General features: G+C 43.6%; 1 protein-coding gene across 1 annotated transcript; it reads right to left on the bottom strand.

Moving 5' to 3' along the window:
* On the bottom strand, window positions 1-23,598 carry MXD1 (MAX dimerization protein 1). The gene is made up of 6 exons (XM_068565050.1): window positions 23,506-23,598; window positions 22,658-22,757; window positions 17,772-17,801; window positions 3,879-3,993; window positions 1,958-2,117; window positions 1-1,716 (listed from the first exon to the last, which is right to left on the bottom strand). The coding sequence occupies exons 1-6, from the start codon at window positions 23,576-23,578 to the stop codon at window positions 1,529-1,531; spliced, it is 666 nt and encodes a 221-aa protein (XP_068421151.1). The 5' UTR covers window positions 23,579-23,598; the 3' UTR covers window positions 1-1,528.
* Between the last annotated feature and the right edge of the window lie 508 nt (window positions 23,599-24,106).

Genomic DNA, 24,106 nt, shown 5'->3' with positions numbered 1-24,106 from the left:
ATAAAATGAATAAATAGTATTTATAGCTTTAATGTGTCTTATGTACATATACATGTGCTCCGTTTTAGCTTAAATAAAAATGCTACACAGTGGGAGACCACTTAAGGGAGAAATCATAACCAAAAAGAAAAATCAGCCTTTTAAACTATTAACCCAAAAGCCTCCATAAAGAAGTTTCTGGGTGTGTCCAAAAATAATCAATAAGGAGAGGAATGGTAGTCACACTGTACCATCCCCTCCCGTTCACCTGCAACAGAGAGCAGAAATGTGGACTTTTCCTTTCACTGATGATGGACACTAGCTCAGCTAGCGCCAAAGCTCAGTTATTGCTGAAAGTTAAACAGGAAAATAGATTAGAATTGGACCAAATGTCACTTATTTGGGGAAAAAACAAAAACAAAAAAAAAGAGGCATCATCAGTTTGTGTTAAGTGGGAAATGGAGATCTCATTTATCTCTGAGGTAGGAAAAAAAAATGTTCCAGAGACAAGGAGCATAGCCAACTTGGAGGGGAAATGTGCCTTGGGAGAGCAGGACACGGCACGGTCCCAAGGACAGCGCGCAGAAATAGACTGTACCGTTTTGTTCGTGAGAACAAACGATGCTGGAACTTTTATAGGCTGTGCCACCCCAAAGACATGCTCGCAAGACGTCCGTTTGAGAGTGAGAGATACTGCGGCCGTCCACACGCGGGTCGGGGGCGTTGGCGCGGGACGTGTGTGAAGGGTGTGTTTTCTGGAGGTATTCCTGCCTGCTCACGGGCGGTGAGGGCCATGGTTAAGCGCTCTTAAATCCCACTTTCAAAGCTTCCTTTGGAGTTCTGAGATCAGGATCTCAACTTTAAAAGTTTGTTTCCTTCAGTTTCCCAAGCACAAGACACATTCGGACATTTCTGCTAGGCAAGTCACAGAGGAAGCCAGAAAACTTCAAGGAAGGTCTGGTAGACTACAGGGGGACAGTAAATAAGAGGGGGAAATTGCCGAGATGTGAGTAAGTGCTTATCCCATCTAAGAATTCTTGGGTGCTTCAAAGTGATTGGAATGTACAGTCTGTCAGAGACGAATTTTTATGGCGAGAAAGAGAGAAGCCAGAGGATGCAATCAGAAACCCACAATCCTGGTCGGCGTCCCCCAACTTCTTAGAGGGACGAGTGGCGTTCAGCCACCCCAGACTGCGCAGTAAGGGGTCTGTGATGACCTCAGGTGTGCAGGCTGCACTGACTCGCTCGGCGTGTGCCTACCCGACGCCAGCAGGCGCGGGGGCCCGCTCAACCCCATGCAAGATGGGGATCGGGGATCAAAACAAGAAAAAAAAGAAAAGAACAGAAAAAGAAAGCGGAAAAAAAAAAAAAAAAGAAAACGAAACCCACACTCCTAAGCACTTCCTCGACAACTTTTGCACAGCTGCTTTTGGTGACGGTGGAACACGGAAGCTGACGTGAGAGGGAATTGTGGGCAGGTCCGACACGCTACCTAATCGGAGCCGACGGGCAGGACCATCCGGGCGGCAGCCGAGGCGACCACGCTCTCCTAGAGCCCGAGACGCGTCTTGGGACTGTCCTGGAGCTTCCTCCTCTTGACGCTGGAGCTGGAGTAGCCCTCGTCGCTGCCCAGGCTCTGCGTGCTTCCCCGCTCGTCCGAGTCGCTCACGCTGCTGCTGCTCCAGTCCAGGTCGCCCGTGAGGTCGTCTGTGCTTTCCACGTCCACGTCGATCTCTTCTGTGGGGGGGACGAGACAGCGCGTGGTGAAGGCCTGCTTCGGAAGAGCCAAGCGACTGGGCGGCCGCGCCGCTCCTGGGCCGCGGGGCCTAACCGCTGCAGGAGAGGGCGCCTGTCCCCGCAGGCCGCGCCCCTCCACTTCTCCGAGCCACGGGGGCTCTCAGCTTCCCCTCGGCTCCGCCTCTGGCAGGCGGCAGGGGGCTGGGGAGGGGCCTGAGGATGCGGGGCCGGGGGGGCTCACCCCTGTCGGAGTCGGAGCGCTCCGAGGAGCCGGAGGAGCCGGTGCTGTCCGTCCGTATCCTCTCGATGCCCAGCTGCTCCAGCTGCCTCTTCAGGTGCCGCTGCTCTCGCTGAAGCTGGTCTATTTGGTGAATGGCTTTTCTGTCACAGTCTTCAAGTTTCTGCAGGTCAAAGGGGTAGTTGTTGAAGGGCACAGGCGGATTTCAAAATTGGTAATGACCCTGCACCTCCCTGCCTTGCGGGGAAATACGGCAGTTTTCCTCAGAAGCCACTGGCTGTGTCCCTTGTCAAGCTTCTCGCAGGGACAGGGAGCTGCCTGGCCGGTGACTCCTGTCTACATCCAACTTTTTCAGCATCGACAACACTTTGGAACCTGCGCTGCCGCGTGGCTTCCGGGGTGAGCTGACACTCTAGGGTCCAGCACCCCTCAACTGTGATAGTGGAAAGACTGTGGCAGGAACCCCCAACCTGGTCTCCCTTGTCTGTGGTGACGCCCCAAACACCTACTCCCTGAGCTAGAGCACTGCGTGTGACGGGCGCTTAAGAAACACGCTTTCCTTTAGAAGTATGTGTATTCAAGTACGTGTCCCAATTACATAGGCGCTTTTTTTTGCGTCATGCCAAATCTCTTTTAACTTCTGTCTGTTGGCAGGAATAATATTCCCTTTTGAAGTCCTGATTCTAAATTGTCCAAATAAGAGCTTAGAAAACACATTTCCATAGACCATTTTGTTTTTACAAATCTGTTCTCTAGCTTCTCAGATAATTCTTCAGATAATTATGAAGATTGTGTGACTGTGGTTGTTTTGCTCTAAACAGAGGTTCTTTTCCCTCCTACAATTGCCATGTATGCAGGCTATTAACCATAATTCAAGTGACACGTGTCCAATTGTGACTCTGACTATAGAAACGTGCTAAACAGTGATTTTGGCCGTGGCTCTCAGGAGTTACGTTACCCTTTGCTATTCAAGCCATGTACTGAGTGCTGACTCTGTTTCAGACCCCCCGGGAGGTGCTAGAAATACAAGGTGAATACAAAGATCTGGTCCCCTCCCTTGTCCATACTCTAACAGCGTGGACAGAGACAACCAAATAGTCACACAAACCATGGTCAGGTGTCAACTGTGATAAGTGCTAAGAGAGAGAGAGATCCAGTAATAATAAGGACCATCTGTTGCAGGAAGGAGGTGACCTAGTCAGGGAAGGTTTCCCCGCACGGTGATACCTGTGCTGAGGTCTGAAGGATGACAAGAAGTTAACTAGGTGAAGAAGGGAGGGGAAAGCGTACCAAGCAGAGGGAACAGCATGTGCAAAGGCCCTGTGGTGAGAGAGCCTGACAAGTGCAAGGGACTGAAAGCAGGGCTGAGGCAGAGAGGGGAGCCTCTGGCACAAGCTGCTGCTGCACAGGCAGGGGAGGGCTGGGTCGGGCAGGCCTGGTCATACAGTGAGTGTGTCCTGAGCCATGGAAGACTTTTAAATGTGGTGACATGTTGATTTGAGCTTTGGCAGGATTGCTCTTGGGAAGCCTGGAGATTAGCTTGGGGAAGGCCTCTGAGGAATTTACTACAGTACATGATGGAGTTTATGGAATGACAGCGGGCTGTGACATATGTAAGTCTTGTTGACACGTGGCTAAGGAGCAAGATGATCATCAGGAGCAAGGATGACCCTGAGTTTCTGGCTTGTACGTGAGATGGACAGTTGGATGGACAATTTAACTTCTGGCGCACAGGGGTGAGAACTACTCAGTTGGGTTCTGGACATGTTGAGTCTGTGAGTCATCCAAGACGCTGACTTGGATGGAGTTGGAGGAGTTCAGAGGAGAGAACTGTCCTGGAGACGGACATCTGCTGTCCCTCATAACAACAAACAAACCCTCACTGGGCAGGTAAAGACAAAAAGGCATCCCAGGATGCACTTACCTTTATGTGCAATTTGGCTTTTGTTAATAAACTCAATGTAGTGTGTCGATTTGATTCTGGACCAAGTGGCACCAGCCCCTTCAACTTTTCCAGGCACAAGCGAAGGTGGGCCCGTCTACAAAAACAAGATCACAGTAGCATTTGAGACTTTCAAAGCCAGCCGGAAGGCACCCGGGAGAACAAGCTCAAACAGAGTATGAAGTCGCCCAGCCCAGTGATGGCAAATGCCACCAGTGACTTCCAGCCAAGTGGACATCTTTTTTTTGGACATCTTTTGAAATTACACAACTCTGGTAAAAAACCAAGGAAAAGCAAAATCCATGGTTTTCTAAAGTTAAGTCTATAATATGCATGAAGGGGTAGAGACTAATATCTACTATTATTAAGCACATGAATCAGGTTATCTCCAGGTTTCTGGGTTATGATGTGACCTACAGAACATCCAAGTTCAGAAAGTAATGACATGCCAGTGAGAGAATCCTTTGAACCCATACTGTTCTCTCCCCTTTCAGGACCACTAAATCACTACAACTATATCTTGCTGTATATAATATTTATCCATGTGAATGATGAATGTGTATGGTTATTCATTACAACTTTATTTGTAATAGCAAAGATTAAAACAACCCAACTCATCCTCAATAGGGAACTGATCAAATAAACTATGGTATATCCATACAGTGGAGTACTATGCAGCTATGAAAGAGAATGAAAGTGTACTCTACGTACTATGAGGAAAGAACGTTCAGATATACCGTTAAGTAAAGAAAAGCCAGATACCAAACTGTGCATATAACATGCTATATCTTTGGGTAAAAATGGAGGAAAAATAATTATCTAAAGGCATGTTTTCTTGTATGACATAAAGGAAGCTTGGAATGATACATAAGAAACTAGTAACAGTGGCTGGGCAGAAAGGAGTCAAGGGCTAGTCGAACAGGGACAAGGAAAGGGGGGTAGTTTTTTACTGAATAATTTGTTATACTTTTTCATCCTTCAACCATTCAAAAAGTTAGATGCATTTTTTAGAAACAAGGAAAATGCCCATCAGTGGTATTGCCATACTAACAAGCATGCTGACAGCTGGAGAGAACCACCAACAGGTCTTGCCGTGTGGCAGAATGGCCCAAAGGGGCAGAGCGGGAAGACGGCAGCATGAGGCAGAAGCCGCGGAGACCCACGGGGGAGAGTGCATTTAGTACAGACTGACCAGAAGCACAAGAGTCCCTAAAATTTTGGAAATTAATACTTCACTGAAACCTTGGTTTAGGCTTTATCCTAGAGGCTAGCAGATTCCATGAATGTGAGAAACAGCCAAGATTCAGAGTTTTTGCTTCAGCCCACCACCTCCTTCAAGTCTTCACAGGCCATTCCAGTCCACAGTGCTTCCTCCATTTTCCGAGTACGTATTTGTTTATCCTATTCATTGGGAAATTCACTGTTCTGACTGAATATTTTGGTATTTGTGACTTAACCATTCATTGCCAGCTCCTTAGAAAGATGGGGCCGCAACTTAACCATTGCTGGGTTGCCTTGGTGCCTTCCCCTCCCATAGGCTTAATGCACGCTTGCCGCGTGGATGGTGTCGTCTATTCCACTAGACTTCAAGCTTCTCGGGGCAGAGTCCATCTCTGCTATGTCTCTGCGCCTTCAGTAGTGCTCAGGGTCCTGGGGTTTTAGGTACATGTCCACTGCCCGTCCCCACGGCAACCTGGAGAAGAGCTCCTGGGAGCCTGGGAGGCTATCCTCCAGCTGAACTGGGAGACAACCGGAAAGCTCAGTTTGCCCTTTTTTCCCTCCTAAAAATTTCACCGTATTAGCAAAGGTTGGGATCGAAAGAAGAAAACTGCTTCAGAAAGCTCGAATACAGGTCAACATGCCTGATATTGACCAAGGCAGTCAATTCACACCCTTCACGTCAAGACTTCAGGAGGTTCCCCCAAGGCAGATCCAACAAGTGGTTCTGAGCCCTCACTTCACCTGCTTCTGAGCCTCCTTTCTCTTCTGGCTCTTGAGGTTGTCCTAGACTCTCCAAGGTCCCCTAAGCCCTGGCGAGCTAGAGAAGTCCAGCATTCACTCCTGAGCTAGGAAGAGGTAGCGGTACAAGAGCCTTACTATTTTACAAGACTCCCGCTTGCTCTGAAAACCTACCCACATGGAATGGCCACCAGCAAAGTCATATTAGAGGTTTGCTCCTCCAACTACTACATGAGGAGAAAAAAACAAAAACAGAATTTGTGTATAACAGGTACTTGTTCACCTTGGATAATATTCTTCACAAAGAGCCATGAAAATAGGTCATGTTATTAGAAACACCATGAGAATGTATGATTAGTCACATACAGTTATTCTCACTACAAAGTTTACAGGCTGTCAAGTTTTTTAAAAAGTTCAAAAATTAAAATTAGATTTAGACATTTTTCAGCCTGCTCATTGCAAAGACTACATGATTCAGAACAGTGTCATATTAGTCCTTTTATGATGTGGGTTTATCTACAGATATGAGTATGTAAATTTTTAAGGAAGTTTGTCTACTGATAAAAATAATAAAGTCATCTTTCCATGCATCGTCATTTCTAGTTACTCAGGGAGTCTAGCCCAGAAAGTACAATTTTCACTACCCAAATGTGGGTTTCTGAAGAACACTCCCAGTTGTGAAACTTGAAATAAGCCACTTGACTACTTCAAGTTTAGGCTTAAACATGTTCATTCAGTGTTTTCTGACCTAGTTTTATGGAAATAGGAGCACAGTGCTTTCTGGATTTTCGTAGACATTCAAAGCCAACTTGTATCTTTGGCAGTACCTGCCTCGGCCCGCTCCAGCGCCTCACTGCTCCAGCCCGATGCCTGCCCTGCCCGCCTGCCGCCCACCTGCAGACACATCCCCGGGCTGGTGCCTGGGCCACCCTCAGGGGAGGGATGAGGTACGTGAAGCAGGCTCAGTACCATCATGTGATAGTGAAATTCAATTCCTGAACCAGACAAAAAAGCAAACAGAACCCCCCCCCCCTCTGTAGCAGCTCCCACTGAGGGGCCTCAAGCCTGAGACACACCCCGCCCCCCTCTACCCCACGCCGGGATCCGGAACCCTTCAGCCAGCCGTGAGCACCCACGGAGTGCCCAGGTCCCAAACAAGTAGAACAAGCTCCTGTCTCAGCTCTCTGTCCTCAGTCCCGACCACGCCTGTGCCCAGGGCTCTGGCCTTCTAGAAGGAGCCTGCTGTCCCACGGTGAACCAGGCCTAACCCCTCTTTCAGGAACTAGCAGGGGTTTTTGCTACATTTCCTCAACAGGAAGCTACCTGGTACCCGCATCTGACCCCTACTTGGATCCCCTCTCATCACATATTCAGACAGAGCTCCCCCTGTTGTCAAGAGCTGCCTCCCAGCTCCCCACCGGCGGCAGAGAAGGGTAGTCAAGTCCTGGCTCCCTCCTGCCCCAACTGCCTCGTCTCTCCACGCTGATCCAATGGACTTTGACAAACCTCACCTGCTGACTCTTCAGAAATATCACTCTCCTTACTCTGAATGCGCTGATATACCTTTGGTCTCCGGTAGCACACAGAAACCAATCTTTGAGCTACAGTCAGTGATTGCTCAGAATCAAGTGTGGCCTATGATAGTTAAACTAGATACAAACTAGAGCTTCTCTTCAGTAAGCTTTTTTTTGTTTTTTCTTTTTAGTATCTCAAATTTTATTTATTTTTGTTTTTAATTATTTTTATATTCTGAATCTGTCAGTCACTTTACAACCAAATATTAGTGTAGTGATTAAGGGTAAAGGTTTGGGGTCCTGGCCCTGCCACTTATTTCCTGTGTAGCCTTGAGCAAATTACTTAACTCCATGTAGCATCCGCTTCCTTGGCAGTAGAGGGATGATGACAATGCCTCCCTGCCAGGGCTGTCGTGAGTATTAACTGAGACAGGGTATGGAAGCCCCTGACCAGGGTCTGACATGAAGTGCTCTGTATGTGGCAGCAGTCATTCTTTCAATTCTAGCTTCCTTTGAGGAAGGATAATTGCTGGGAGCAAACACAGATAATTATAACCCTATCATATTCCTTTCAAAATCAATAGGGAACTCAAGAGTATCTCACTGGGTAAATAGAGGCTATCTGGTAAAATCCAAATTCACTAAACTCTCCCTTAAAGAAAACTGACATCTTTTGTCATTAAAAGATTTAATGGGGGCTTCCCTGGTGGCGCAGTGGTTGAGAATCTGCCTGCCAATGCAGGGGACACGGGTTCGAGCCCTGGTCTGGGAAGATCCCACATGCCGCGGAGCAACTAGGCCCGTGAGCCACAACTACTGAGCCTGCGCGTCTGGAGCCTGTGCTCCGCAACAAGAGAGGTCGCGATAATGAGAGGCCCGCGCACCGCGATGAAGAGTGGCCCCCGCTTGCCACAACTAGAGAAAGCCCTCGCACAGAAACGAAGACCCAACACAGCCAAAAAAAAAAAAAAAAAAAAAAAAAAAAGTTACACTGTGTACAGAGGTACTGTTTAAAAAAAAAAAAAAAAAAATCAGCAAGGACTTTATAATGCTAACCCATGCTAAAGGAAAGACTCCTTTGGAGCCACCCCCATCATGTAGAGGCAGGGCTAGAAGGGACTCCAAGGTTGGGAGGGAAGCATCTGAAGCACACCGAGACCCCTGCCTACATCTCTACTGTGATGGCCAAAAGAAAACAAAAATTGGGGCAAATATGTATTGACCTTGGAAATCCAAGCACATCTCTGGATGTGTTATCCACACCCAGAGAACCTAAAATATCTCATGTACAATAGCAAGAAGAAAGGAGAGAATGTCTAAGAACAAACTTAAAAGAGTTTGGGAAGGATCTCTGGGAAGAAAACTATAAAACTTTGCAGAGAGACGTAAGAAAATCTGAATAAATGGAAAAAACAGCACTTTCCTAGATATGAACCCTCAAAGTAAAAATGTCAATGTTACCCAAGTTTGTCTACAAATTTAACGTAATACCAAGAGAAAAAAATCCCAACCGTAATCTTTTTAATGCTGGGAAATTAGTCTAAACCTCACCTAGAAGAATAAGTGTGTGAGAGACCTCCAAAATTTTTGAAAAAGAAGAATGAAGAGGATTGTGCGGTACCAGTTATTAAATTGTATTATAAAGCTGCAGTAATTAAAAACAGAATATACTAATACAGGAAAAGATGGACAAATCAAAGGAAGAGAAGAAAAAATTCCCAGGAACAGACTTTAGGAATAGATATGAATTTAGCATATAATGGAGCTAACACTGCAAATCCTTGGAGAAAGACCAGATTATTCAGAAAATGGCAGGGGAGTGGGGAGATTAACATTAAAATAAATTCCAAATATATTAAAGATTTAAATATAAAGTATATTTGGATACCTCACAGTTCTGTTGTTAGTTTTCCTTCACTCTTGTCAGCCATGAAGTACGGAAAATTAATATGCAAGTGAAGGAGGTCATCAGTGAAGTGGGCTCTGGGCTGTTGGAGGCGCCACCCCGACCCGAGCTTTGGCACTGACGGACAGCACCGGGGCTCACCAGTGCGCTCTCAGACAATTCTGAAGGCTGCTCTTTATATCTCTGCCTCCAGACTCAAGATTTTTTTTTTTTTGCCGCGCCACCTGGCATGCGGGATCTTAGTTCTCCGACCAGGGATCAAACCCGCACCCCCTGCAGTGGAAGCATGAAGTCTTAACCACTAGACCGCCAGGGAAGTCCCCAGACTCAAGCTTCTTTGATTTTATCCATGCCTCTCTCTCAGGCCAGCAGATTTGTAAATTGGGAGAAAGATGCAACAAAAAGAGTAAGATTACAGGTAGAGATTATGCTACCTGCAGACAGTGCTCCTGAATTTACTCTGTCGTCCCTAAAGTTCTTCCTGACTTGGATGCAGTCAAGACCAGGAATGGTATGAAATCAGGTGTGTGTGTGTCTGTCTGTCTTTGTCTGTATTGTGAGGGAGGCACTGTTATCAGATATTACTCTTCTTTATTGAAGATGTAACTGAACTCTCTCCGTCAGATTCTCACAGTGAAGCGTATGACAAAAAAGAATCAGGTTGGGACAGAGCAAACAGTATGGCAGCCAGTTAAGAGGGTAGATAAGTAATTAGGTTTGTAGGTGGAAATCTTGAAATATACGCTTGGCTCTTTCATTCATTTATTCCTCTAGCATTTCTCAAACGATTACTACACACTGCCACCTTCCTAGGTGCTGGGGATACGATGTTGAGTAAGACCAAGTCCCTGCCTTGAAGGTACTTAAAGTTTAGCTGGAGTGATCAAACATGGAAACAAATTATTGCAGAATTATTTATATGAGCTACCTTCAGACCATGACAAATATCAGCTCCCACTGAAAGTTCTACAATGGGCTCCCCTTTGCCCTCTACCAAACATATTCTTTCTTTTCCCTCATCCACATCTTGTTTGACTTAACTTCTCCATAAAGGTTTCCAAGCTTTCATAGCCTATCAGAAGCTTTTTTTCCTTTCCAAATAGATCACATTCATTCATTCGTTCATTCACGTGCTGCAGACCTGCTATGTATTTAAATGTTCTGCTTCTTTCATTACCAAATAATAGAAATGACCAAGTCTTCTATTTCGTGTTAACCCACTGGAGCCTAGAAATAATAACGCACCTGCAGATGCTGACCTAAGAGTAGAATCTGATCTCTTTGGTAATTCATGTCCCTTCTCTTTGAGGAAAGCCCTACTTAATGAACATGATACACTGGACCTCACTGAGTACTAGTTTTCATTAAAATTGGGCCTAAGATTATTTCCAAAGAAGAAAAAAAGAGTTGCATAAACAATATCTATTTCCTCTCCTACCTTTGTGTGGACACAGATTTAGCCAATTAAATAGCTTTGTAAATCCTATAGGATAATTGGAGGTTGAATAAAAATAATTTCAGATATGGGTATGTATGAGCTGTATAGTGATTTTAAAAAAAGGATATTTAGTATAGACTAAGAAGAAACAAATCTTAAGGGGTCAAAAAATTACTCCCTAAAAGTGATTATAGGTCACAGAGATCATAACCTTCTCCAGATTTTGGGTTGAGAACAAAGCCTTACTGGGTTAAACAAAAAATCCAGGGGAAGACTACAAGTCACTCTCTGAGGAAGAAAAGTACTCTCCTTTTTCTAAAATGGACCCTTTATAAATAATTGCCAAATGCATCATTATTACTGACTTAAGTGGAACCTTGGAAGGTTTCAAGATTTCTCATAACTGTGATCGTAATCTTTGTAAAATATACAAAGATAGTCATATGCTTACTGTATGGGAACACGGCACTCAGTGAGCAATGCGGAAACAGCAATTCATCGTGGCTACATTTTAAAGTAATAAAGTCACTTCTCTATTAAAGTATTAAATACATAAGTATATATTTAATATTTCCTTTCTAGAGCCCAATTAAAAAAATACAAAATATAGATTATAATTAGTACTTGCTAGCTCTGTCTCACCCTTTGACTATTAATGTCTATGACGAAAACTCAGGGAGTGCCTCCAATGTTCCCTGTAGGGGATTGGAAATTGGTTGAATAACCAGCATGTCTCTTCTTCATGTTCTTCCAAGAGGTACCGTCCAGGAAAGATGGATTCTAGTAGTACAAATCAGTGTGCGCCTCCACACCGCCACCATAGACCACACTAATACCTATACTCTTCCTTCGTAATAACCAGGCCATGCCCTTAGCCCCATGTGGCAACAATGTGGATTTATTGCAACATCCTAGAGTGAAATCTGAATGTGGTCAAGGGCGTTCAGAAGCGGTAAGAGTGGTGCAATGCATACCACAACTCAGGATCCTACCCCTTCCGATATAAGGAGTTTGGCCATTCTCTTGGGTCAAGCAAGACCCAAGAGAAACCACTCTAGGGAACTGCAATCAATTAGAATATCTTGCCAGAAGAGACCTGACTGGAATGGTTTCTCATGACAGACCAGATGCCACTGAAATACTGTTTGACCAGCTGAAAACAACAACTTAGATCAGGCTGCTGAATCCTCCTCACAGAGCACACAAAAAAATCTTTTGTCATAGGGTCATAAGACTCTGGCAGAGGTAATCTCTCTAGACCAGCTGCCTAATTCCAGAAAGGCCTGCATATGTACCATTCCAGAAAAACGAGTGTCTATAATTAAAGGAGATACTAGAACCTTCTTTTGAAAAGGAGCCCATTCCAGCACCTGACTCCTGACCCACTGGCTGCAGTGTATATGTGTTCACTCAGCCTCCATTTGCTGAGTGGCTTATTGAAAGGCATTCAAACAAGAGGAGTTCCCAGCTAAGGAAAGGAAAGAGCAGAATTATCATCAATAAAGGGCATATAACAACAACCAAAGACTGAAAGGTTTCCCACATCCCAACAATAATTAATCAGTAATTCCAATGGGAAACGAATAGCAATTTTAAAATATATACAAATAAACCCAGGAATACCTTTTACAAGAAACGTGAAAGATCTATACGGAAACACCAAAAAGCTTTACTTAGAGACAGAAAAGAGATCTGAATAAATGAACACACACACCAAATCCTGGACGGAAAGCTCTAAGATGTCAACATGAACTTTTAAAGGTTAATTTATATTGGAATTATTTAATTTGGATTTTGAAAATCCCCCAAAGAATTTGGGGTACGGAGAATTGAAGGACTGACTACAAAATTCATCAGGAAAAATAAACTGGTGAAAAGAGCTAAGAACATAGTAAAATAAAAAAAGGAGGAGGAGGGAAGAATAGAGATTTGCTTTACCAGATCCTGAAGTGCATAAAACCACAATGATTAAAACAGTGTACGCTGGCACAGGAAGAGCAGGTGGATGAGTGGAACAGAAGAACAAGTCTAGAAGCAGACTTAGCCATAAGCAAGAATTCAGTACACAACAGAGGCGGCAATTTCAGATAGTGAGAGAAGACTGATTCCGTAAACGTAAATGACAAACTGAACAATTATACGATACACGAAGAGGCAATCTCTTTCATATATATCCTTCATATAGTAGAATTTTTTCAAAATAAAGAAAAATATAAACTCCTCAGTAGAAAATTGGGCAAAGGTTATTTAACAGGCAATTCACATGTACACAAACTGTCAAAGATATGAAAATTGTTAAACTGTGCTAGTAGTACAAGAAATGCAAATTAAAACAAGTTTGTGTGTTTCTGTTTGCTTTTTACTTATTAAATTCATAAAAGTCTTAAGGTAAAATATAAACTTGTGAAGGTACAAGGAAAATATGACCTATAACCCACCTGGTGGGCAATCCAGCAGTCAACATCAAAAACCGTAACAATGTGGATACCATTAATTCCACAACTATACATTTACCCTAAGGAAAGAATTATGATGTTGGACAGAGAATTAACCATAAGGTAGTTTAAGCAAGCATCATTTATATTAGCAAAATACTGGGAAAGGGCTTCCCTGGTGGCGCAGTGGTTGAGAGTCCGCCTGCCAATGCAGGGGACACGGGTTTGAGCCCTGGTCCAGGAAGATCCCACATGCCGCAGAACAACTAAGCCCGTCCACCACAACTACTGAGCCTGCGCTCTAGAGCCACAAGCCACACGTGCTGCAACTTCTGAAACCCACGTGCCTAGAGCCAGTGCTCCGCAACGAGAGGCCACCGCAGTGAGAAGCCCGCGCACCGCAAGGAAGGGTAGCCCCCGCTCGCCGCAACTACAGAAAAGCCCGCGCACAGCAACAGACCCAACACAGCCAAAAATAAAAATAAAATAAATAAATAAATAAATTTAAAAAATTACTGGGAAGAACCTAAAATAGGGGATTGGTTATATGAGTTATGGCACATCCATATGATGTAATACTGGGCATTCACTAAAAGTAATGTTAGAAAAGGAGATTTAACGATATTGGAAAATGTTCATAACATAGCTTGAAAAGAAGCAAATTATTTACTATATAATCCCATATTGATTTTTAAAAAGTATGCACAAAAGTCTAGGCGGATATAGAACTTAGCGGTTGCTACTGCTGCAAGGCCTATTACATGTAATGTTTATTTTCTTTGTGCTTTTCTGAACTTTCCAATTTTCTACACTAAACTATTTTAAGTTACTTTCCAAAAAACAATTGCAAAGATACATTTCAAAGTTCCATTGGTTTCCTTGGGCTGCTAGAATTACGGATGATTTAATTTTTAGTATGATTTTCTATATTTCTCAAAATTTTCTACAAGATTAGTTTTTAAAAAAAGAAAGAATGACCACACACTCACCAAGGGTGTTTCCTTAGGAGGCTAGACCCACAAAATTACTTACAATGCAGAGAAGCACAGGTCAAGTGACAGACGTATCTACAGTGAGACTAAACGGAGCCCTCTGCCCTGGGGGCTTGGTCTCTGTGGGCTCTGGATCCCCAGCACCTAGCACCCAGCATCTTTGGTGCTCCACGAATGCCTAGTCTATTGAATGAAAAATACCGCTGCTGCCACCAACACCACCTCCCGCCTCCACCATTCTAGAAGTCTTTTCTTTTATCTTCCCACCAATGCCAAGATTATTAAATGGGTGGTGTTGAATATAGTATTCTCATATTGGAGTCCTGATGCACACCAACTCCCCAGAATCTCTAACGTGCCTCAGAAAAGGTTTCCGTGTGAAAAAACTAACACAGGTATGATTAACTTCCAATATTAAAGAGAAAAAAAATCCAATTACTGGAAGTTCTTTTCCTCAGTTGCTTTTTTGTTTTTTGTTTTTTTGAGAGCCATGCCAATCTTTTTAAAAAATGTGATGTTAAGGTAAAAAATGGCAAGGGTATATTAGCCTTTAGCAAAGTGGTATTGTTTTATAGGATTCAGCTACTGAAACCAAGGGGACTACAAGTGCAGCTGTTCAGCGGATCACCAAACCCTAAAATCTTAAGCAGCTACACTATACGGGAGAAGAGCCCAACAACTTTACCCTCCCTCCCCCCACCCCGGATTGCAGCAACCAGTGCTTGGTTAAATTAAGTAAATTTGAGTCCTGACTTCCTTCTCTTCGGCTCACATGCTCTAGACTAGAGAAAAAATGCTCAAGACCTTAGAAGACCAAATTCCAAAAAAGAAAGGACAATAAGGAAACTAGATAACTAACCTTTCAATAAGCAAAAGTAGACTGGTCACATGGAAGCAATCTGAATTATAAGCAGCTTGCTCAGTGATGACTTCAAATCCAATTTTCTAGAAACTTTGCCTCCACAGCCTCCTGTGCAGACTGTTTCTGTGTCTTTCTCGTCAGACAAACTACATTTCTCTAGGATAGAGACCATGCTGATTTAATACCCCAGTATGAACTTACTTAGTACCCAGTACTGAGCACAAGCTCTTAAGACACTGTAGGCAGAAAATAAACATTCTTGAACTGCTAAAATAAATGATAGGGACTAAGAGTCCGCATGCTGCCACTGAGACCCGGCGCAGCCAAAATAAATAAATAAATATTTAAAAAAATAAAATAAATGATAAAATTGACATCCTGTGGTATTCCTGCAGAAGTAAAAGGCACAAAGCTGTAGTAAGCCTAAGAGCCCTTACCTGAAGGGATGAAATTTTAATAATAAAAATAAATGCCTAAAAAAAAAAAAATGCCTAGGGGGAGGAGAACTAGAAGACTTTTCAGCAGAAATAGTCCCAGTTTACCCAGTTCACCCCAGAGGCAGGAAGATGGGAGAGAATGTAAAGATGAGAAAGAGAAGCCACATCTGACTACCTTTCTGTCTTCAGAAGAGATACTTTGGAGTTTCCAGTTCGTGATACGTAAATCCCTAATGCATAAAGACGCTCTGATTTCAAACACGGTCAGTCACAGTCACAGAGAAATTGAAAGGGGAGAAGAAGGATGGGGAGAAGCACATGTGCGAGGCACACTCACCTTGCATCCATCTCTCTCACACATGCTCGCGTGCACGCATGCGCGCGCGCGCGCACACACACACACACACACACACACACACACACACACACACACACACACACACACACACACACACACACACACACACACACACACACACACACACACACACACACACACACAGTGGAGTAATGCTAGATCTTTGCCCTGTTCCAAGATTCTCCTTCCTAGTCAGGGCCTGCTCTGCCCTTTCACTGACGAAACATGTCATTCAGATCCTGACTATCAGAGTCAGGCTCCCTCTTCAAAGAGGGTTTGCATGAAATAACCACATATATTTACAGAACCATCATTACGTATCATCTTCTTCATGCAGGCCACCAAGAAAGCCACTCAATCTGGATGGGTAGCCTGTACTTCAAATTGATGCGAGCTCAGAGACCAGAATGAGGCTTGTTAAATGGTTTGGAGCCCTGGCTGCACATGAGAATCACCTGGGGAGTTTTTATAAAAAAATACTAGTGCAGACTCTCAACCCAAGCCAATTAAATCAGAATTGCTAGGGGTGAGGTCTGAGCATTGGTGTTTTTTGGGGTTTTTTCCCCTAAAGCTCCACGAAGAATTATTAATTTTTTTTCAGCATGGTAAAAGCAAGTGGTTATGTCTTTTTTTTTTTTTTTAAAGATCTTTACCAGAGATAGAAGAAAATGTGCTTTAAAACACTCCACAGAGAGGGCTGGTTTTGACTATACAAGATTGGAAAAATATTGATAATTGTGGAAGCTGGGTGATGGATACATAGGAGTTGATTACATTATTCACTCTACTTTTGTATATTTGAAAAGTTCTATAACAAAAAGTTACTTTACAAAATCAGCAGAGGGACTTCCCTGGTGGTGCAGTAGTTAAGAATCCGCCTGCCAATTCAGGGGACGCGGGTTCGATCCCTGGTCTGGGAAGATCCCACATGCCGCGGAGCAACTAAGCCCATGTGCCACAACTACTGAGCCTGTGCGCCACAACTACTGAGTCCACGTGCCACAACTACTGAAGCCCGTGCACCTAGAGCCCGTGCTCCACAACAAGAGAAGCCACCGCAATGAGAAGCCCGTGCACCACAACGAAGAGTAACCCCCGCTCACTGCAACTAGAGAAAGCCTGAGCACAGCAATGAAGACGCAACGCAGCCAAAAAAAAAAAAAAAAAAAGGCATCCGCAAGAGACAAAAAATAAATAAATAAAATAAATCAGTAGAAATAAAAATTTGTTCTCTTACCCCCAAGTATATGAGTGTATGTGTATAATGTATTTCATATAAAAAATATTTTTTAAAAACATTAAAATAAAAGCTTTGCAAGTGATTCTAATGTGCAACCAGAGTTGAGAATGACTAGGCTACGTCATTTGAAAAATAAAGATTTAATTAAGCAGCAAGAGGGAATCTAGGTGAGAGACAAACTCCAGCTTGTGGCAAGATGGAGCCCGGTGAGGGTGGCCGGCCTCGTCTGAGTGCCTCACCATCTCCAATTTCTGCTATGCATACATTTGACTGACTTTTGAGAATCTTTATTCACAAGTGAACTGTAAATACACATATACACATATGTATTTGTATGTGTATCTATATATATATATATATAGATCTATATCTATACCTATATATCTGTGTGTGCATGATTTAAGACAGCGCTACCAATTATATTCAGTAGCATGTAATTTTTAAAAAACACTACTTGTAGAAACACTGCCTCTGACCTAAAATGCTTTGGCCTTAGAATAGTCACACAGAAACGCATTGCTCGGGAAGAGCAGGCTGCGGGGGCTGAGGATTGGGGGTGTTGTCTTTGGGTCTATCTAAGTGATTTACGGGCAGTGCTGATTAGAGGGCCCTGAGTAAACTCTTGTATCAGGTGCTAAGTGTGGGAAGTCAAGAGCTGCAACTAAGTCTCAACTTAATGAAAAAACAATACATCAAAACTCCCCCCATCCCACCCCCAGAACCCGGCAACTCACCTATTCTTCTCCATTTCATTGTGAGTGGATCTGAAAGAGGGAACAATAAAAGTAAGATTATTCTTGTCTTAAAGGACTACTCCAACACCAACACAATTATTTTAACTGCTTTCTCTCCCAAGTTGGTAGGAGAGAAGACAGAGAAAGGGCTCTACTAAAGAAATTAGTCCCTTTGGGGAATTAGATAAATGTAAAGATCTAAAACAGAGTTCAAGGAGAAGTGACAAACTAAGAGGCATGCATTCCCTAGTGGAAAAGTAGTCCATTTTAAGAAAGGAAATAAGAGGGTTCTATTTACACAAAGAGGAGAACAGCCGCACACTGCTATGTGAATTTGGGCTGTATAACACCGCAAAGCTCTCTTCAGGCCGAGTGTGCAGCAGTGGAGATGGGGCACCCCACCCCAGCCCTGCCTCCTCTAGGTGTGCTGTACACCAAAATTGTATGCTAAGTTGTTTGACTATAGGATACAGTTTAAAATGGATAAAAATAACCCTTCTTCGCTCAATCCTTCTACTCCCTGAAGTTGTTTTATCATGTACAACCTCCTGAAAGATGCTACTGTTGAAAAGCTACCAAATTATTTCAGGAAGAACTAGCCAGCGTAAAGACGATAGGCTAGTTAAGGCAGCACTTGGGGTGGAATCTCAAGTCCAGCTTTGCCACCGACTGGTACTGTGAAAGAAATAAAATTCCTTACCATCCCGTCCTCGGTTAACCCCTCTGTAAAATGGAAATAAAAATGACCGCCAGTTGTCTACCGAACAAGCGTGGATCAATGAGGTAGCAACTGTAAAAGTGATTAGAGAGTCTTGGATGAAAGCAGAGGTGTATGTGAAATCATACTCTTAGTGTGTTTATAGCTGACCCTGAATATAAGGTCTGGTCTAAGGATTTATGGACAGGTTTCCACAGAAGTCATAAGAAATCAGTCAATGTGGCTATTGTCTTTCTCATACAACTCATGTCTAACTAGTTATAAATAAACTTGAGGAACCTCCCAGCATTACAAAGGAGCTGAATCTTGACTTTACTTATGGAAATTCTCTGGACTCTCATCAGTTCAGGAGAGATGACACCCTGCCTCAGGTCGAGAATTCTGTGGGGCCATAACTGGAACCTTACCGGGCCTAGGAGATAAATTCTCACAGTAATCATGGAGGAACACTACCTCTGTGAGCGCTGAGCCACTCATTTACATCAAGAGGCACCACCACCAAGTTCATTCACACCAGAGGCTGGGGGTGGGGTGTGTGCGGGGTAGTCTTGAATGGGAAATTTCCAACCCAGCACTAAACTTCTCTTCCACAAGGCTTCTGGGGTGTCAATTTTTATTCACGAGGAAAAACAAATAAGATAATGACAGTAGTTTCAATTTTAGAATATTTGTTTTCTAGATAAAGGACATGGGAACCTTAAAACTGGTTGACTTAAAAGCTTTAAATTGATTCACTTGGTTATCCTTCAGTGTTCTTCAGTTATATTTTTCTGATGGTATACTTCCTGCAATGGCCATCAGGATATCACAGTTAACAAGAGTCTGGCCTGCAACTGCAACTGTTTGGCTTTAAAGCACGTGGCATTCTGGTTTTAACAGGGAATAACAAGTTCAAAGCCTGACAGATTTTTTAAATGGATGAAAGTATATGATGAAAGCTGGTCAAGATTTCCCTGTTTAACCGTAGACAAGGACCATTCTGGGAAGGTGGTGGAGGAGAGAAGGGTGGATATTTGAAAAGAGCATGGTCTCTGATTAGAGAAAAATCGCAGCACACAGGGCACTCTTACCCAAAATTTCTGGATTCTTTGAAGATACGTATAAAAATATTCAGAATCCCCAAGATAATCTTTTTAACAAATTCCATAAGCAGCGTAACTCCTTCCGAACTTTGAACAGAGCTTTGGAAACTATAGACCTTATCTGATTACTTAAGAGTGTTGAACATATGGTGATTTTTACAAGCGGACTTATACCTAATGGCTAGGGCATTACTGAAGTACATTTGGTTTAGTGAAACTGAATTTGTCTTTAATAAAAAGCAGGCCGTTCAAAAAATGACCAGTTCATAGACTGCCTGCCAACTCTGTTGATGGGAAAACATTTATATTTTAAATTAAAGCATTATAAGAATATACAGATACTTTGTGTCAAAATCATCTTCCTTGTGTCAAAATCATTTTCCATGTGATTACTGAAAAGATTTGATAACTCTGAAATCACTGATAAAGGTCAAATGTCACCATTTAAAAATATATTCTAACAAAAAGATAACTAAGCCAAACCAGTCCTTGGTTTAAAAAAGACGCACCCTGTCAAGTCAGCTATATGGCCACTGTCTCATAAAAGAACTGGGTGGCAAGTGCTGAACTTCCTCTTTCACATTAGTGCCAATGCCTGCTTTACCAATTTAACAAAACATACTTTTAAAAACTCTGGATTGCAGTTCTAAATATTTAGTAACTGATTTCAAAAATCAGTAGGAAAGAAAAAAAAAAAAAAAGATTCCATCTCCCTGTAGTTCTCTGGATGATTCTAAGACAATCAATATTCACAATTTCATTTGTTTTTGTTCTTTAAACAAGCAACTAGAGAAACTTAAGATCTGCATTTTCATTTCCCAAGAAGTTTGATATGTAGCTAAATCTTATTTTTTATTGTCCAAGGAAAAGTACCCCCCTAGACACCACAAGCAAAGAGCCCAGCATTTCAACCTGAATTAACAAGAATAAACTGTTACCAATGGTTATGTAAACCAGCAGTAATCTTTCTATAGCCCTTACCTCAGTTCAAAATCCTGACCATATATGGCCTTGGATATAAGTCTAATTCAAATCAAGGGGTCAAACTGCATTCTCTGGGGAGATGTCTCACCGCTCAGGTAAGGGTCATTCTGAACAGGTCATGAAGGAAGTGAGTACATTTAAACAAAACAACCTGCTCTTGCTTCATATGTTTGCTTGGTGCCATCTTCAGGTTTAATCATGGTCTCTCAGAAATCCTTGCACCACTTAAGTTATTGCACAAATTCATTATTAGTCAAGAGTATGGACAACAGTGATAGCCTCCGGTCTCTAACCATGGAAAGCAAACCAAACCCATTGACAGAAATAACAGAGTTTTTCCCCAAATCCGGAGTTGCAGCCATTTCCCCAGGAATAAAGCTGGATATTAAAGAGAAGAGAAAGAATCTATTTCTTGAATTGAAATTCTCAACTATCATTATTTTTCTTTCCTAATCAACTTTGGGGCCAAGCTACTTCTCTTCAACAACATCCCCTTCTTTTCCTCACCACTGAACATCCCCTCAACAACTTTCCTGTGAAACTTAGAAAAAAATGAAACTCAGAAAAAAACAGAGTGCTAAGGATTAAGCTTAGAAAAAAAACAGAGTGAAAACCTTGAAAAAAAGTAGAGTGAAACTTAGAAAAAAATAGAATGCTAAGGATTAAGCCTTGACTATTAATGTGAGCGATTCCTCTCAAATCATGAGTGGACAAGGATAAAAGTAACAAATGAGCTACACTTATCCAGAAAAATAAACCAAAAGGCTGCAACCTTCTTCCAAAAAAGTTTTTAAAAATACTGTAACAAAAAGCAACACAGATAAATTGTTGTATACCATTGCGTAATACAAGTCAGCATTAACTGTCTTCTTAAAGGCTGTCAGTACTCACGCACAGTTTTACTTGTTACCACCTTCAGATAATGTTAAAGGTGGGAGGGAAATTTACAAATTTCAAGAACTACCAGGCAACTAATTAACAGATTCATCCTTCGTGTGCCTTCCTATTCAAGAGCTCGGCACATACGTGCTGTTCACTCATATCCTGTGGTTCTTCCAGTGCTAAGGACAATGGGGTGAACCAAGGACAGAAGAGGCAGCAAGGACAAGGGAGTTTAAGGTTTAAGTGGGAAACCTCGAGCTTTTAGTAGTCTGTATTATGCCACAGAGGCTAACCAAGTACAGTTACTCGCAGGGAATTTTCATGAGAATGGGAGACGGATAAGGATTCTAAATCAGTGTTGAAAATGTCAATGTTTTTAATTTACTGGAATAAAAGGTATAATTGAATGAGTCTAATAAAAACAGATTTCCTAGCTAACTTATATATTAAGGGCAAAGAGGGGAAAAAAGGGGTGCAATAGCATGAATGGAGTACTCAACATGTACTAAGAAGTACATTCGGGGTTTTAGTATGTGATTTCATTGACCATTGACCAGTATTTACTTCCCAGTGAAATTTACAAATTTCAAGAACTACAAGGCTAACATAAAAGGGTTGTGGCATATTAATATTTTAATATTATATGTTCCTGCATCACCAAAAAGGCAGGTTTTAGCCTCAGTCGTTCCTCTTTGCCGTTATAAATAGAGTGACAAATTAGATTATCAGACACATAACTGTATTTAATTTACATGTCAAATATGAAATCCTATCACCTATGCCAAGTCAGATACTCTAACACGTTTATAAAATCTTTACTATGAAAAGTAAAAAGTGGATAATGTCCAGTATTTTCAGTTATAGAAAACTTGCCCTGAATCTGCAACTTCTGAAGGCAAAATATTGTCACTGTTGCTAATCTCACTTGAAGTTTCCACAGATTTTTGTTCCAAAAGTGAAGAAAAGCAAAATTAAGTTTTAAAAAAAGTTCATAAAGAAATAGAAAACATTTCCATTTCTCTTTTCTTTTCAGTCCCCTCAACCTAAATAGAAGGGCTTCCTCCAACGCCTTAAGACCATGTGTACATTACTGAATCATGATCGCCACTTCATTTACATGATTATAACCCTGTTATAATCACAACAGGCAACGTCCATTCTGCAGTTTGTGTCATCTACAGTATAACCTAAAAGAGAAAGGGAAATATTTACCAAATTACCTGCTACTGCTGTTATTCTTCTTGGATTTGCTCCTCCGTTTTAAGGCATCTCTGTCCTTGTTATTGTATGGTAACATGGAGGCATAACCATGTTCAGCTTCTAGAAAACCGGAGGATCCAGTTAATGAATGAGCCCCGAACATTCAACACTCTCTCCCCTCCACAGTATTTCCTTTTTAAGATTGATTTATTTTTCGTTAAAAGAAGATTGTGGAAATAATTAAACGGAGCAAGGTGGAATTCTTAGAACAATGATTGGTTTTTTTTTAATTGAGTGAATACCCTCAGTGCGGAGCAGGTGTAAGGAGCATTCCAGCTGCTCATTGTTGAGAAAGACACAGCAAGTCTCATGGAGCCTGGGTTTCCCACTGGCAACGTCCAGCAGGTTGGTGTGTATTAAGTGGGACCAGCCTCAGACGAAGGTGCGGGGCAAACACCGGGAGCCGGAGCCCGGGAGGGAGGGTGCGGGGCAGGGGAGGCGCTGCTTCTCTGTCTTCGAGACCCGGCACCAGGCCCACTTGGGGGCCGGCTGGGACGAGCCCCAGTGAGGTAAACCAAGGGCCTGGCTGAGGGGGCCCCGGGCCCCCCACTCGCGACGGGGTGCGGAGGGGGCGGCGCTCCGTACCCCGGGGCAGCGGTCCCTTTTCCACTCCCATTCATTGCCTTTGGGGCAGCGGCGGCCTCCCTTCGGACCGCGCGTGGGGAGAGCTGGAGGGGTTGGGAGCGCTCGCGGTCGCGCTCTCAGCTCCTCCAACTACCCCCGGAGCAGCTGGGCACCCGGACCTGCGGCTGGGCCCCTCAGAGCCCCCAGTCCCCGCTCGGGCCGGACTCCTCCCGTCCCCGTGCACCTCTCTCCCGCCGCTCCAGGTAGTCGGCCGCCTCCAGCAGCATCTGGATGTTCATCCGAACCGCCGCCGCCATTCTGCACCGGGGGCCGGAGGCACTGGACCAACCCCCACTGGCCACTGGCTCGCCGCCGCTGCCGCCGGACACCCACGCCCCGCTGTGGACCCCGCAGAGCAGGGCTGAGAGAAGCTCTCTGGCGACCACGCTCGCTGGAAGGGGGAGGGGACCGGTGAGCCCGGCACCACCGACACCGTGACAGAACCCAAAGAAGAGCAGCAGCCGCCACCGCCGCGGAGTGTTTATCTCCGATTCACCGTCCCCCCGCCCCCAGCCCCTTCTCTTGACAGGCCCGCTTCGGCTGCGTTCCTCATTGGGCACCCCAAAGAATGCCCCGCCTCTGGCCCTGTCCGATTGGGGAAAGGCATTACGGCTCCGCCCCTCAGGGTCCGCTCCTCTCGCTGGTTGGTCACGCTTGACAAGGCCCGGGCTCCACCCTCTCTTTCCAATTGGTGACAGGATTCGCAACTCCGCCTCTTGCTCCTTCCCTGTTTTCCATTGGTTCTATACCGACAACCGGGCCCCCTTTTGCTTTGTTAGTATTGG

This window comes from Eschrichtius robustus, chromosome 15, assembly GCF_028021215.1.
Source record: "Eschrichtius robustus isolate mEscRob2 chromosome 15, mEscRob2.pri, whole genome shotgun sequence".
Taxonomy (NCBI): domain Eukaryota; kingdom Metazoa; phylum Chordata; class Mammalia; order Artiodactyla; family Eschrichtiidae; genus Eschrichtius; species Eschrichtius robustus.
Note: the sequence above shows the minus strand (reverse complement) of the source record. Positions and strands in the feature narration are given on the sequence as shown.

Bases quoted from the DNA above. Each gene is read 5' to 3' on its own strand.
- MXD1 (XM_068565050.1), bottom strand. From the start codon at position 23,578: ATGGCGGCGGCGGTTCGGATGAACATCCAGATGCTGCTGGAGGCGGCC. The intron at 2,118-3,878 runs GTAAGTGCATCC...TTTGACCTGCAG, and splicing joins AAGCCAAATTGCACATAAAG to AAACTTGAAGACTGTGACAG. The intron at 1,717-1,957 runs GTGAGCCCCCCC...TCCCCCCCACAG, and splicing joins GCGCTCCGACTCCGACAGGG to AAGAGATCGACGTGGACGTG.